The following is a 15368-nucleotide window of genomic DNA, read 5'->3' on the forward strand; positions in this document are numbered from 1 at the left end:
AGGTGTGTAAATGGAAGTCTTTACCTCAGCAGTCACTGTGACTTTGAGCTCCTTTATGGTGATGGACATCAATGTCTTCATAAATAGCTCTGAAACAAACAAGCCATCATGGCAAAAGGGTTACATATCAACTTCAGTGTACTATTCTGGCTTTTAACTGCCAACACCTTAACTGAAAATATGGTGCTGTCTCAGGTGTTCAGGCTGTATCAGTGAATAAAAACAAACTTATATTATAGCCTTCTTAAACCTAATGCTGCAATTCCCATGTAGCTTATAAATGTGTATCTTTATATAACCATTTTACTTGTAATTTAATGAGAAATATGGCTCAAATTTGGACAGTTTGCTTTCTGCTTAAAAAAAAAGCAAAAATTGTTCAGCTTCTCCTGACTTCAAAACATTTAAAAAATATTAATATTCTGGCTTATTTAACTTACATTATTACAGTCCAAACTCCTGAGCTACCTTTAGTATATAACTATCATCTCTGTCCTTTGTATATAGCAATTTTTCTATGACAACTTTCATTTAGTTCTTTATATTTGTCTTACATATGTCTGTAGCTAAAAAATACCTACATCTCCAAATACAACACTAATATACATAATACAACAAAACATGGACAAGGAAAAAAAAACTCATAAAAATCATGGCACGATGAAGGCATGATCACCAACTACAAGAGGCCCAAGCATTGTCCAGAAATTTTAATGTTTCTCTAGTAAGTCTTGTCTCTCATTTTCCACAAAACCGTTTCAACCTCCTTCACTCACCTCAAATCTCTGATCCTGTCCCCTCTCAGAAACCTCACATCTTCATAAATTAAATGCCTTCGTAAGGAAATTTCCTTGTGTTCCCATCACCAGTCTTCAAGTCTGTTTTCATCTGTCCCATCATCTACTTCAGTGACCCTGTCTATTCTGTCTCCACCTGGCTTCTCAAACACTTCACTCGTTTAGTTTTCTCCCTTTCTGACTCTTCAACTTCTCTTTCTTTACTAAGTCCTACCCCTCAGGAGCCAAGACGTTCCAGCAGCTCCCATTTTATGAAACAGTACAGTCCTTCATCCCATGTCTACATAACCACCTCAGTAAGCCTCCAGCTGCCAGACCACCTTCCACAATCCCTTCATGTTTCAGTTTCTACTGTTACCTGCGCACTCACTGCCTACTTCGTCTCTTTCTTTTCAACGCACTGAAATTTGGCTCTGTCCCCATCAATCTGCCAAAATGCTTTTACTAAAATCACCAATGATTCCCTGTTAACTCGATCCATTATCTAGTTTTGTCCTTGTCTGTCTTCAGTGATAGCCATCACAGTTGTGCACTCCCTTCTTTTTGTTTCCAAATTGCAATTTCCATTCCTGGTAATAGGTTCCCTGTTGCTCTCTTTGCTCGTGGCTTTTCCATTTCCTTGAATGTGCCCAAACTCTCCCTCTACAGAGAGTCTCTCCATAAGTAGTTCCCTGGGTCTACAACAGTGATTCCCAAACTTTCACCTGACTGAAAATTGCAGGTTTTAACCTTAATGTCACTTTGTCAAGCTTTCTCTAACCCACATTTAAATCAGTTCCTCCCGTTACACACGGTCAACATATTCTTTTCTATCGTTATTAATATAACATGTAAGTACACGTTTGCCTGCTGATTTATTTCTGCCTCCATACTAGATTTAACCCCCGTGAGGTTCAGCGTGATCAATTAGGCACCAAGCTTTGTCCTTTGCACAGTGTTCAGTGCATTTGTCAAGTGAATGAATCAGTATGTACGTATATGTATATTCATAACTACTATACTCTTGTTCTGCTAGAGTAGAAATTCTTAACCTGGGGTTCATGGACAACAGTGATGTGGAAAATCTCAGAACTTTTCTGTAAGATTTTGTGCTTTTCCTTAGGAAGACATTCTTTGGATTTCATGGAACTTTCAAAGGAACTGAGACACCCTACCCGCTAGGAAGTAAGACCCACAGTGGAAGAGAAGTCCAAAGACACCTCTCCAGCTCCTTACTGTCTCTCTTACCTTTAATATCCATCGCACTACCTCATCTGCTTACAACAATCTCCTAATTAACCAGAATAGAATAAACTTTTCCAATTTTTATTTGGATATAAACTCCAAATTTTATTTGGAAACTGATAAAAATATTCAGTTTCCAGATAGCACACCTAGATTAACCAGTTTCTAATTCCTTAAGCCACTAACGTATTCAGTAATGCTTTACCAAGCAGAATGACCTAGAAAAATTTCATAAGCCTGTTAGGAAAAAATATTGAATGAACTCCTAAGCCCATCAACATTTATTCATAAATCATTCCAAAATGGATCACTACACATTGAAGGTTTAGACCAGGGCCAAGACCTCAAATGCCTACACGTGCCAGGCAGGTCAAATGAAGGGTTGCAGGGGGCCGGGGGGGGGCCTGGTGGGGTGCAGAGCCTGTCTCATCTCAAACAGGCAGCTACTACGCAGCCCCAGGCTACTGCTAGCAGGTAAAAATGCAGGCCTGGCACTGTGGTCATATCCAAAAGAATCCAGAGGTCCAGATATTTTTTTGAAATATCCCACTTTCTAACTTGACCAATACAAAATCATAAAATTATGCTGCTTTAAGGATTTCAAGTTAAAAAGTAATTTTCACACTAATCCATTTTAAGCACATTGTTGTCATAGGTAGTAAAGATGAAAAACAAGGCCTTATATAAGTTTTTTTTTGGCATTAGTCAAAGAACAAGTGAAATATCCCATCGATGTGGTATTTATGTCACTCATCAGTGGACAGTGCCCTTTTAAGCTGGAGAGAACCTGACTTTCCACCAAGGCATCTACCAGGAATGCATTAATGCACACGATGGTTCTGGTTATTTCTTAAATGTGCAACTACAGCATTTTTATTTTTCAGTCTCAAGGCCGAGAGTGACAAGACCATTAAGAGCAACAGCCTCCACAAAACCTGTAAGTCATTTTTAAATAAGGTCACTGATTTCTGCCAAGACCTAAATAAAGTTGAAATGTATAACCAAGCCCTGTTAGCTCTGCTACCAAAGGGAACCAAGGCAAAACATAATCATTTTGTAAGTGACTTACTCTGCAGTGACAGCAGGCGCTAAGGGATCAAATTCCATTACCTCGTAGTAATTGGGTGGCCGGAGATCGTTCTTTGACATCGCTGTAGAGACAACACAAAGACCAGTAAACACGCACTGTGCTTTTCAAGGAGATACACACAATTACTATCCTCTTTATGACTTAAAGACTTCAAACATAAGAAACTAACAAACACTGACAACCAGAAACAAGCACACTGGTGGTCCAAGGCTGCTTCCAAGTACAGCAAATCTATATAGGACAAAAAGATTTCCAAATTTCCACTGAAGGTTCATTTACCTCAGCACTCAAAATATTCAGTGCAACGCAAGCATTTTTGCAATCACCTGATGTCACCCGTAAGGGCGTCTGCCCTGCATTCATCTCATGCGGCTTCAAAATGCAAATGGACTCTTAATTTTTCCTCTCCGTGTGTCTATTTTCAATTACCAATAAATCTCCGGCAGACCTATCTATTCTCACAAGTTTCCTTATTCGATGCAAAATACGAAGTTTCAAATACCTGGATGATTGCTGGGCAAGGAGGGCAGTGTCTGGTTTGATGGTGTTGCTGGAATGTTCTGGAGACTAACTGGCTGCAGTAATACTGAATTTGAATATTCCGGAATCTGAAGAAAGCACAGTGCGTGTTCAAATAAACATTCTACGTTAACCTTCTCTTTATTATTTAGGTTCCTAGGCTTCCAAGTGGCACTATTCCAAGAACCATATACTCTCAACCAGATAAGGATCAGTCATTATTAACTATTATTTTAGTTTTTTAGGTAATAATCCCTTACAAAATTTACTGCTTTTCTGTCTGGTTTCGTGCCCACTGTACCTCATTTCCCATATAAAATGTAAATTTAAAAAGTTGCTTAAAAAAAAAAAGAAGCAGGAATGAATGGCTCTTGTTCCACACAGAATATAAAACCCCGGCCTCAAAGAGGACAAAAAACATTAGCTACAAAAAAAGCATAAAGTGACGACATCAAATCAGGACTTACAGATAAAGATTAAAGTTTTAATTAGAAATACCTCTTTCTGGCCACTGCCCTCTCTCTCCCTCTTCGGAGACGGCCCACATTCTGTCTATGGAGTGTGTACCTACTTTTAATCTGAGCACCCAACCCCCACACCTCGTGGCCTTTCTCTTGCCTTTCAATGTATCTCTGAATAAATCTACCTTCACTCAAAAAAAAAAAAAAAAAGAAAAGAAACATCCCTTTCTTCTTGTAATTTCCTTCATTCATTTCACAAATATGTCCTGGGCACCTACTGTATGCCAGGCTCTATAAATAAAGCAATAAATAAAACAGGCCAAATCTCTGCCTTCAAGGAGCAGACAGCCAACAATTGTAGACAGATGTCAGATGGCAAGTGCTCTCAGGAAAAGGCGGGGCAACAGGGATCAGAGAGGCTAGGGTGGGGTGCTGCTCGGACAGTCGTGGTCAGGGAATGTCTCACCCCTGGGGACACTGAGCAGAGCCCTGACTCTGATGGGGGTCCCGTGATTATCTGAGGGGGCACAAGGTCATCAGCTCTGAAGTGGGGGAGGCCAGAGCAGCTGCAGCAGAGTGAGCCCAAGTAGAGAGGCGAGCTGGAGAGGTAATGGGACAGGTCAGATCAGCATTTCAGGCTTTTATTGAGCAAACTAGAATGAGGAAGAAGATCAGAGGTGGGTTTAGAGCAGATGGGTAACATAACACGAACTTTACTTTTAAAAAAGATTGCTCTGGTTTCTGTTTTGAGACCAGACTGTGATAGGGGAGGGGGTGGAGAGGGAGGCGAAGGCGGAGGCAGGCAGCCCTCTGGGAGGCCACTGCAGTGTCCATCTGATGGTCGCTTGGACTGGGTGTGGAAGTGGAGGTGGAGAGAGTTGGCTGGATAATGGATATATTTTGAAGGTAAAGGTTAAAAGGCAGAGGCCAAGAACATTTTTGCAAGGGTTTTGACCTAAGCAACTGAGATAGTGGTCATTTCCCGGCAGGTAGAGCGAATCGGGAGCTGGGGCTGGGAAGAAAGCAAGATGTGAGTGGGAGATGGGTGTGAGTCCTGAGTTTAGGAGCGGGGTATGGGCTGGAGACAGCAACTTGGAAGTCGTCAGAATCTGAATGTATTTCAAGATATGAGACCAAAAGACCATGGAGGAATGAATACAGCTAGAGAAGGCTGAACCCTGATCCCTGGGGTCCCCAACACTGAAAGGCCAGAAGAGGAGAAGGGACCAGCAAAGGGGATGGAGAAGAAATGAGGGGAGAGAAGAACCAAAAATGAGTGGTGTCTGAAAGCCAGATGTGCAGAAAGCAGGACGTGACTGACCCTGTCACCTGCTTTGATCGGGTAAGACGAGGACTGAGAACTGCAGGACGAGATTTAGCATCTGGAGTTTTGGGGTGAGACAAGAGCTCCGCCAGTCAAGTGGGAGGGACGAGAACTTGTCTGAAGTCTGTTAGTGGACAGGAGGAAAGAAGTGGAGACAGCAAATATAAATAGCTGTAAGGGAATTAGGGTCCTTAACCATCGTTCTAATACAAGTGAGGCTCAACTTGCCCATATTAAAAGATTAAAAATACAAGGAAAAGTCCCAACAAAGGCTGCCTGAACAAATTACATACACAAAGAAACACTGAGCAGAACATGAGAATTAAGGACCAGGAGTTCCTTTTTAGCCATGATAATCTGCTCACTAGGTGCTCGGCCAGGGAAGGCCTTCATTACTTACACTCTCATATGTATGACTTGAGGCGAGGTTTTGGCTGGTCCTTTGGGCAAACCTAGGATAGTGTGATAACACAGCATGATTACCCTACAGTGAGGACACAAATGCAAGAAGATGACTTTCCTCGTCTAAAAACAAAATCTAAAATGTACCTTCAGACTGCACACAAGGATTAGTTTTCTAGAACAACTGCCATTGGTTTTAGTGCCCACCGGGTCGTGACGCCCAAATCCCACCAAGAGCGCAGGCAAAGCACTGTCCCTTGACCGTGGTCGCCCTGAGACCCTGGAGCGTGCACACTGCGTCTGTCAGCAGAGCCTTCAGCCTTTGTGTCAGAGTGGCTACCACCCCATCACTTCCTGAAGAATGAGGGGCAATGCAGAGTAGAGGTTACGAAGTGGGGACAGTTGAGGGTAAAGTTGGAGTAAACACACTTTGTCCTGTCTCTCCCACCAAATGCAACTACAATAAACCTAGACAGGACGCATGAGACAAATAAATATCTGAGGACTGAAAAGTAAATACTAGTAGTTACAGACTGATTGGGAGAGAAGACTAGAATTTGAGTATCACTGAATTGTTGGTGAACTTAACCACATTTTGCCCCTCTGGTGTTCCCTAACCAGGATGCAATGCAGCCTAAAACCCGAAAGTGGCAGTGCGGACAGGCAGAGCTCCAGTAGAAGCCTCTCATTCTTTCTCAAGGACCAGGAAAGGGAAATCCCGATGATCAGAGGCAGTGAGGAAATCCCTCAGCTCTCTTCTCCTCTTTGTTCTCTCACTCCAAACCCTAGGCAATCCCAAGGTGGCTGCAGTGACAGCAGAGGTAACAGGGACCCACAGGGCTTAAAACTCTTGAGTGAGGGGAACCCTCCTCTCTAACAGGTGGAACTGTGATGCCAAGAGGATGGGGCAAACCTCTGGTGTTTCTTTGATCCTTTCTGTGCTGCCGTCTGGTCCCCAAAACATAGTCAGAGAAATGCACGGCATAGTAAATCTTCAGCTTTCTTACTGAAGAAGCAAAACAAAGGGAGTCCCAGGAAAGCCAAGAATCAGAGAAATCATGACGAGGGAGGAATTCAGGAAAACAACCTCCAAGTTGTTTATGAAATCCTGGATTCACACCCTGATCTGTGCATCCATGGCTGATGCCAAAGATGTTGAGAATTACACACACAGCCTGCTGTCCAGACCTTAGACTGGCTACTGGGTGGCACACACATGGGACAGATCTGAATAGCACTGCAGGGACTCTGAAAACTTAACTGCCATTGGAACCAAAGCACCCAGAAGGCAGGTTGCAACTGCAGCATAAACCTCAAGAGGTTGCTTGCCTACTAAAAGCAAAATATCAACATTCCTGACAGAATTTAAATAAGAGCGATTGTATCATAACATTAAAAATGTCCAAGATACAACCCCAAATTACTATGCATATGAAGAACTGTGAAAATTTCAACTTGCAAGAGAAAAGACAACCAGCAGAGGCTGACATCTAGCGGACAGAGATGCTGAAACCGTCCCACGGAGGTTTTAAAGTAGCTACTGTACAAATGCTTCAACAAGCAACTGTGAACACTCCTGAAAAACACAGAAACAAAGAAGGTCTCAGCAAAGAAACAAGGTTATAAACAACCAAATGGTGATTCTAGAATTGAAAAACGTAGTAACTGAAATTTAAAAAAAAATTTACAGAATAAGCTAAACTATAAAATGGGGATGACAAGAGGAAACAGAGTGAGAAAAGTAATGAACAGAAACCCACGGGTCTAAGAGCCAATGACAACAGGTCTAATGTGTGTCATCAAGGGTCCTGGAAGGACAGTGGAGAATGTGCTGAAAAGGACTGGAAGAAAGAAAGGCTGGAAAGTTCACAAATGTGAAAGACAAACCCACAGATTCAAGAAGTTCAGTGTAGTAGGTTGAGTGGTGGCTCCCAAAGAGTTATGTCTTTGTCCTAATTCCTGGAACCTATGGGTGTTACTTGGAAAAAGAGTCTTTGCAGATAATTAAGGACCTTGGGATGACGATACCAGCCGGTATCATTGGGGTGGGCACTGAATCCAATGACAAGTGACCTTAAAACAGAAAAGCAGGGGGAGACCTGAGACACACAGAGGAGAAGGCAATGTGAAGGTGGAGGCAGAAAGGAGAGTAATGTGGCCATAAGCCAAAGAAGCAAAGGAATGCCACACGCACCGGAATCTGAAAGGCACAGAGAATGGCTTCTCCCCTAAGAGCCCTGGAGGGAGACGGGGCTTGCTGGCTTTCAGACTTCCAGCCTCCAGAACTCCAAAGAGATACGTTCCTGTGGTCTTAAACCACCCAGTTTGTGGTCATTTTTTTTTCTGGTAGTCATAGTAAACCGACACACTCAGCAAAACCAAACAACAGCCATGCAGAGACACATCATGATCAAACTGCTCAAAATCAGAAAAAAGTAAGAGTTCTTGAGAGCACAGACAGAAGGAACACCACGGAATCAAAAGGGCAACAAGAATTTGAATGAATGTAGGTTTCTCATTAGGAGCCGTTTAGGCCAGAACAGACTGCAGCCATGTTTAAAAACTGCTGAAAGAAAAGAACCATCATTATATATATGTATGTGTGTGTGTAACTGAATCGCTCTGCTGTACAGCTGAAACTAACACTGGAAATCAACTACACTTCAATAAAAAATTAAAATAAAACAAAACAAAATAAAATAAAGAGAAGAGAACCATCAACCCAGAATCCTAAGCCAATGAGAATACCCTTATCCTTTAGTAACAAAAATGAGATGACATACTCACATAAAATAAAACTAAGAGACTTTCACTGCTGACAGACCTGCTTTAAAATAATGGCTAAAGGAAATTTTTTAGAAAGAGAAACTGTACCAGAAGAAAATAAAAGAAGAAAAATAGAAATGGTGAATATTGAGTAAATATAACCACTCTTCCTGAGTTCTTTAAAATATACTTGAGGGTTGCAACAAAAAACTATAATATGGAAAAATAATTATAATAATGTGGAAAAATAACTGCGTAATTATACATTGTCCAGCAGTGATTTTTAATGTGTGTGTATGTATGTGTGTGTGTGTTTATCTGTATGTATACATATATATATATAAAATGTGTATGATAACTATAATAAAGGGGAAACTGTATGACAGTAAGGTTTCTACATTTCACTTCAAGTGGTAAAATACTAATTTTAAGTAGACTAAAAAACTGGAATTCCTAGAGCAACCAGTCCTGCCCTCCCCATATATAAACTTCACAAAGATACAAAATCATGATAAAATGGAATACTGAAAACAGTCAAATAATCCTCAGTATGAAGGTGAGAGGAAACAAACAGACAAACAAAACCAAAAGGAACAAATCAAAAGCAAATTACACTATGGGTAGATACACCTAAATTCAAACATATAATTGCATTAAATGTAAATGGCCTAAACATACCAATTACAGACAGAAATTATGAGAACACATAAAACTGCATGCCCCAACCATATAATACCTACAAGAAACTCACTAGAAATATTTAAGTTAAAAGTAAAAAGATAGAAAAAGATATACCATGCAAACACTAATCAACAGAAAGCCAGAGCGGCCCTATTAGTATCAAAGAGAACATCAGGGCAAAGACAATTACAAGGGACAAAGAGGGACATTACATAATGATAAAAGGGTCAGCTCACCAAGACAACAATCCTGAATGCATATGCACTTAATGACAGAGCTTCAAAGTACATGAGACAAATAACTTTACATAACCCTTCCTAAAAGTATCACATACTCTATGATTCTATTCAGATGCTATTGTCAAAAAGACAAACTATAATAATAGAAAACAGATTGGTGGTTGCTGGGATTTGAGGGTGGGAGGGTGTGACTATAAAGAATCAGCTTAAGACAGTTTTTTGCAGTAATAAACTCTATTCTAACTGTAGTGGTAGTTTCATGAATCTATATATGTGTTACACACACAAAAAAGGGTCAATTTTACCACTTGGAAATTTAAAAAACAAAATTAAAGTGCAGAAAAAAAAAAGATATCAGGTACTGAAATCAGACCCACTTGAATTTGAATTCTCTTCCTCACTAGTTGGACAACCTTTGGCAAGTTAATCTTCCTCAGCCTTGGTTTCTTCGCTTGTAGAATGAGAATGATGGGGGTACTGACCTCAGAGGACTACGAGAAGCACTAGTAGGTAACGAGTAAGTATCTCTTGTTCTTCTTAGCCTGTTGCCTGATCATAAGTGGGCTATAAATATGACCTGTGACTTTTCTCATCATCATTGTTGCTTTTCAAGGATCCCTTCTGTTATAATTCTTTCACTCATTTGTTCTTAGACAATAAATAAATTAAACTGCAAACACAGAGGGGTGGAAAAGTCTCAAGACCATGAGATATTTTGATGGCTGATTTTGCCCTTATGTGTGATCTCTGGCATATGATTTAACCCAGATTCATACCTTAGAGTTCATAACTTTAGTGCTTCAATTTCTGACACTAAAAAATGACTAATTATAGTTTCACTCATGTATATGCTTTTTTTGAAAATCCAAAAAAAAAATACAAAAAGCACAGTCTAGAAAACAAGGTATAGACGTTCTGACACATTATCTTTTATTCCAGTGAATTCTGAGAACTAGTACAATTATTTTGATATCTGCATCTTGGGTAGACAAGCATATAGTAGGGTTTCCAGTGATCAGCCAATCACTGCTTTATGATTCCCTGGAGATGCTTTTTAGAACTAAAGATTCCTGCTCCTGAATCACGGTTTCTGAGAGCCAGGAGTTTTACTTTTTAATAGTTATCCAAGTGATTTTTACGCACTTTAAAAATGAGCTGCGTGAGATTACAAATTGAAGTAAGCAGCTATTAGCTAGGATTTGATCTTTGTGTGAGTTTTACACAGACATTTTTTGGTAATGGGATTTCATCCATATGTTCAATCTTTCCCAAGAAGAACTGCAGGATAAAGGAAAACAGAATCAGCTACTTGAGACCACACTGTTTTTACTGAGCAACTTGACTGGACTTCTGCCTACATCTCAACATTTACTTGCATAATAGAAGTCAAGACCAGAGGTAGCCAAGCTAAGGTACCGATCCAACTGGGTGGTTCATGAGACAGCCACTGCCACACCATCACGTCCCAGCATGTGAATCTTTCCATTTTCTCCTCCCTTACACTTTTTTTTTTTTGCTTTTTTCCTTCCCAGTTTGACTCTCCTTTCTCTTTCCCTCCCTGTGCCCCACCCCCTCCTTTTTAATACAGGAAAATAGCTAAAAAATATCTAAATCCACTGATGTAAAAACACAGCCAAGATACGCTGTTGAGTGAAAAACAAAACCAAGGTTCAGAACAGTGTGTACAGTATGCTGTGCTTTATTTAATAAAGGAGAAATTTTCATACGTATATTCACCTAAAGACACTTTGGAAGGATAAATAAGAAACTAACAAAGGGGTTACCTGGGTGGGAGCAGGTGTAACACATGGGAGGGCAGGATGGGGGTGGGGATGAGATCAAGCATTGTCCTTGTACATCTTTTTATATTTCTCTGATATCTGAATTATGGAAATGTAATGCCTATTACCTAAAATACATACATTTAAAAGGAAAAAAATATAATAGGCTTTCATGGAAGGTAAATCCAACTTCTGTTTTTTCGCTATTTAACTACTCTATCCTGCCTCTTCTGTCCTTACGTAACCATGCTTTTTTTTTTTTTTTTTAGCTTCTTCTGCATCTTTCTTACGTTTCTCTATGAGACATAAAGAGAGGAAAATATTAGCCTATATTATTTCCACTTTCTTAAACAAATGCAAGATAATATACACACACTACTTCACTTAATGATAAATATATTGGTGATTCTACTCCACAGCTGAAGGAAGTTTGAGTTGTTTCCAGTATTAGCTATTGCCCAAATGTTGCCAAGAATGATCTTATAAAGACTTTATTTTGCATATGTGAGTATAAATTCCTCGAAATGACATTGCAAGTTCAAAGGTAAATGCACTTATAATTTTAACAGATGTTGCCACCTGTACCTCGTAAGAACTGCATTAATTTTGTGATGGTATCTGTTTCTCCACCATCAACAAAGCATGTTAACAAACATGCAGACTTTTGCCAATCTATGAGTCTTATTGAAGTTTAAATTATATTTCTGTAACTTTAAGTAAGGCTTACATCACTGAGCAAAAATACATTTTTAGGTCATTTGTATTCTTTTCTGAACTGTAAGTTTATCAGACCTGCTACTTAATAAATATATGAAGCTGGGCAAGTTCTATTCCCTGAGTCTCAGTCTTTTATCCTGTAAAATGGGAATAATAATAACAGCACAGATCTAAGAACTTTTGCAAAGACTAAATGAAATAAACAAAAACAACTCAGCAAAGTGCCTGCCATCTGTATGGCCATTTCTGTTCCCCCCATTTTGTCATTTATTTTCCTTACCCCCTATTACTACTAAAAAATAAGAGAAACAGAAAATTTATTGAAGGCTTACTCTGCATCAAGTGCTATACTAGGAGGTACATACAGCATTTCACAGAAGCTTTGTAAGAATCTTAAGAGTGTATTTTCAGAAGAAAACTGAAGGCTCACGGTGGTTAAGTTTCTCATCCAAGGTCACACAGCTAATAGGAAGTAGCACTGAAATTTCAAGTCAGTTAGGTATGAGTCCCAAGTCTCTACCTTTTCTATTACATCATGTTTTCTTAAGTATGAGGAATCAGAGAAGGTATCAGTTCTGGAATATCACTGACATACTTACAGGGGTGTTTCTGTATTTTCCAAGGCTAGTAAATCCACCTGTGCGTGAAGACTGGGTTTCAAGTTGTTTGTTACAACAGGACTTGGAGAGCTGAAATCTAGAACACAAAATGTACTTGTTGTTTGGCTTTAAAACATGCTGTCAGTCAGCTGTTCTGCTGGATTTTCTACAGGTAAAAAAACCCACCAGCACCAAATTAAAGAGATAGAGGCAGTTCTGTACTACAAAATCATGAGATTTTCTCGAACAGAAATTAAAAAAAACATCATTTATGGCAAATGGAAAGGGAGAAATACCCTGCCACAAAAAGAGGAAGTTGCAAAGGTAGCAAACGCTATTGTATTGGGTTTTCTAAAATCCTAAGCTGATTCAGAATGGAAAGGATTTTATGTCTTGTTCTGCCAAGTCCAAAAGTAAAAAGCTATGCTACATACAGAACTCTACTCTTAGCTCACAAACTCTTAACTTCCCATAAGGCATCCTTCCCATAAGACACTATCAATTAGGTAATTATCCCCCCTCCACCGAAAAATGCCTGATAATTCAAGAAAACTCTTCAACGTAACGGACTCCCACTGGTCTAAGCAAGCAGTCAACATTTTAGAAATGGGGGAAGTCATCAGAAAACCATAAACTGAGTGATACTGAATATTTTGATTTGGAAAAACCTGCTAACATAAAAGGAGAACAAATTGATTTTAACTTGGCAAAAAATCTGGATTTCCGCATTTTTCATCATCCTTATTTTGTAATTTACCAAAACGCTCTAGGAAGAGTTGCAGGAGGTAACAAGTAAGATAGATAAGGGAGGTAACCTAAGACCACGTAGTACAGCACCATTCATTCACCTTCGCAGAAACCCATTAAAGCAACCACCGCTCTCACTTCGGGGCTGGGTGGCTGAGAGGTGGCTGAACTGGGATTTCAACTTGGACATCTCTGACTCAAAAACCTGCGTTTTGCCCTCTACATTTCACCACCTCATGTTCCTGATTCTCTCTGTGTGCATCAAATATTCCCTTACCTGAAGCTGTAGTATGCCAGAGAAACCCAAAGATAACAGTGTGGGTTCACAGTAGGTCTACCTCTTGGCCATGGAGTTGAACAAGCTCCATAAGCAGGCCAGGTGAACTCTGAGATTCTAAGCCAGCGTGATGAGTTTCAAGGACCTCCTCCCCCAGACACATCCCACTGCTGTACTAGGCATGACCCAACCACTTGCCAAGAAGTAATTACATCTCCTGATACAGTTCTCTGATAGTCAGACTGACTTCAGTCCTTCTCAGGTTGCATTTAATCAAGAAACCAAGGAGAACTGTTTGACATCAAGATCTTCTGCTGGTCTGAAAAGGCCCATGTGCTTATTTACTTAAGTCTGAAAGCTGAGCATTCAGGGTGTTGAGTTCTCCCAGAGAGGCCCTATGCATCCGAGGGCTAGGACTTAGGTCAAGGAGATCAGAGGACGGGGCAGAAGGTTCACTGGTAGTCTGAAAACAAAGCAAACAGAAAAAAAAAATTAGAAAAAAAGTGTCAGGCAGTTTATCATACCACCTTTCTCCCCAGAAACTTCCTTTTGGAGAAAAGAAGATCCTACTTGGAGGTATCATGAGGGAAAATTCTCCACTCAACGGGCAACACTAGTACTAATCACATCTCAGCACTGACACAGGTTCCTGCTTAATTAGAGAATCTTATTACGACCTCTCATCACTAACTCAATACCATCAAGTTATTAAGGCAACTATTCTACACTACCAAAATTGCTCCAAATCATAAATGCATGTCTCCTCTTTCTTAAGACTTGTTTTAGATAAGCCTTGCTCCTTACCATACAATTGACAGAATTTTCAATCGTTTATTTTATAACATTTCTATTCACTTACATTGGCATCTTCCCTCTGGTTCTTATTTTGCTCCAAAATCCTTTGTTGGTTTCGAGTAAACCTGTTTGAATTGAAAAAAATGCAAGTATTTATAGAAGAAAACAGATATGAAAATGCTGTAATATTTAACAAATTACTAATACGCAAATATTTAGGAATAATCAGCCTCATTCCCAATCAATTCTCAATAAAGTACTTTAATAACTTTCCCCCAGTTTACAAAGGTAATAACACCTTTAGAGAAAACACTGAGAGAATAGACAAATATTAAAATTAATAAATCTATCACCTAGATATGGTCCTCATTAACCATGTGATGTATGATATGACATATTTCCTTCCAGTATTTTTTCCTGTAAATTAATGTATTTTAAACTTAGTTGAAATTATACTTAACATAATTCTGTAACCTAATTCTATTATGTTGCGAGCATTTTTTCTAGTTACTCAGAAATACAACTTCTGGTGGCTGCATATTTTACCTTATGAAAGCATCACATATTTAACTATTCTCCTTATTCTCAAATATTTAAGTTGTTTCCCATTTTGCCAAAACTATCAAAGATTATCATTTCCCATAAAATTCAAATACACTTAACATATTTTCACTGTTTAACCTGCATTTTTATGAGACATTTGACACCTAAAAATAATGACCTTCTACAACTTTGTTTTAATTTTTACATTGCTCATACACTGTGGGTAAGAGGAGGAGCACTTAAATAAATAAATAAGAGGTTAGGTTTGAAAGAATAGTGAAGTGAAGGTGGAAATCCAAGGTTCAAGTGTCAGCATTACTACTGAGTAGCTGTAAGACCACTCATGTGATTCTCAGTTCTCCATCTGCTCAAAAAGAATGGCAACATTTGAACCATTTCCTCAGAA

General features: G+C 39.4%; 1 protein-coding gene across 5 annotated transcripts in view; it reads right to left on the reverse strand.

The window, feature by feature from the left end:
* TOM1L1 (target of myb1 like 1 membrane trafficking protein) overlaps positions 1-15368 on the reverse strand; it is a 50305-nt gene that overhangs the window by 1256 nt on the left and 33681 nt on the right. For 2 of the 5 annotated variants that reach the window (XM_032498461.1, XM_032498463.1), the window contains 8 exons: positions 14484-14544; positions 13970-14087; positions 12601-12697; positions 7277-7393; positions 5816-5867; positions 3614-3719; positions 3091-3172; positions 25-89 (listed from right to left, as the gene is read on the reverse strand). In XM_032498461.1, the coding sequence (XP_032354352.1) occupies positions 26-89; positions 3091-3172; positions 3614-3719; positions 5816-5867; positions 7277-7393; positions 12601-12697; positions 13970-14087; positions 14484-14544 (697 nt within the window). In that variant the 3' untranslated portion in view covers position 25. The remainder of the gene's footprint in view (positions 1-24; positions 90-3090; positions 3173-3613; positions 3720-5815; positions 5868-7276; positions 7394-12600; positions 12698-13969; positions 14088-14483; positions 14545-15368) is intronic. The other 3 variants (XM_032498462.1, XR_004326647.1, XR_004326648.1) reach the window with 3 other exon arrangements.

This window comes from Camelus ferus, chromosome 16, assembly GCF_009834535.1.
Source record: "Camelus ferus isolate YT-003-E chromosome 16, BCGSAC_Cfer_1.0, whole genome shotgun sequence".
Lineage (NCBI taxonomy): Eukaryota > Metazoa > Chordata > Mammalia > Artiodactyla > Camelidae > Camelus > Camelus ferus.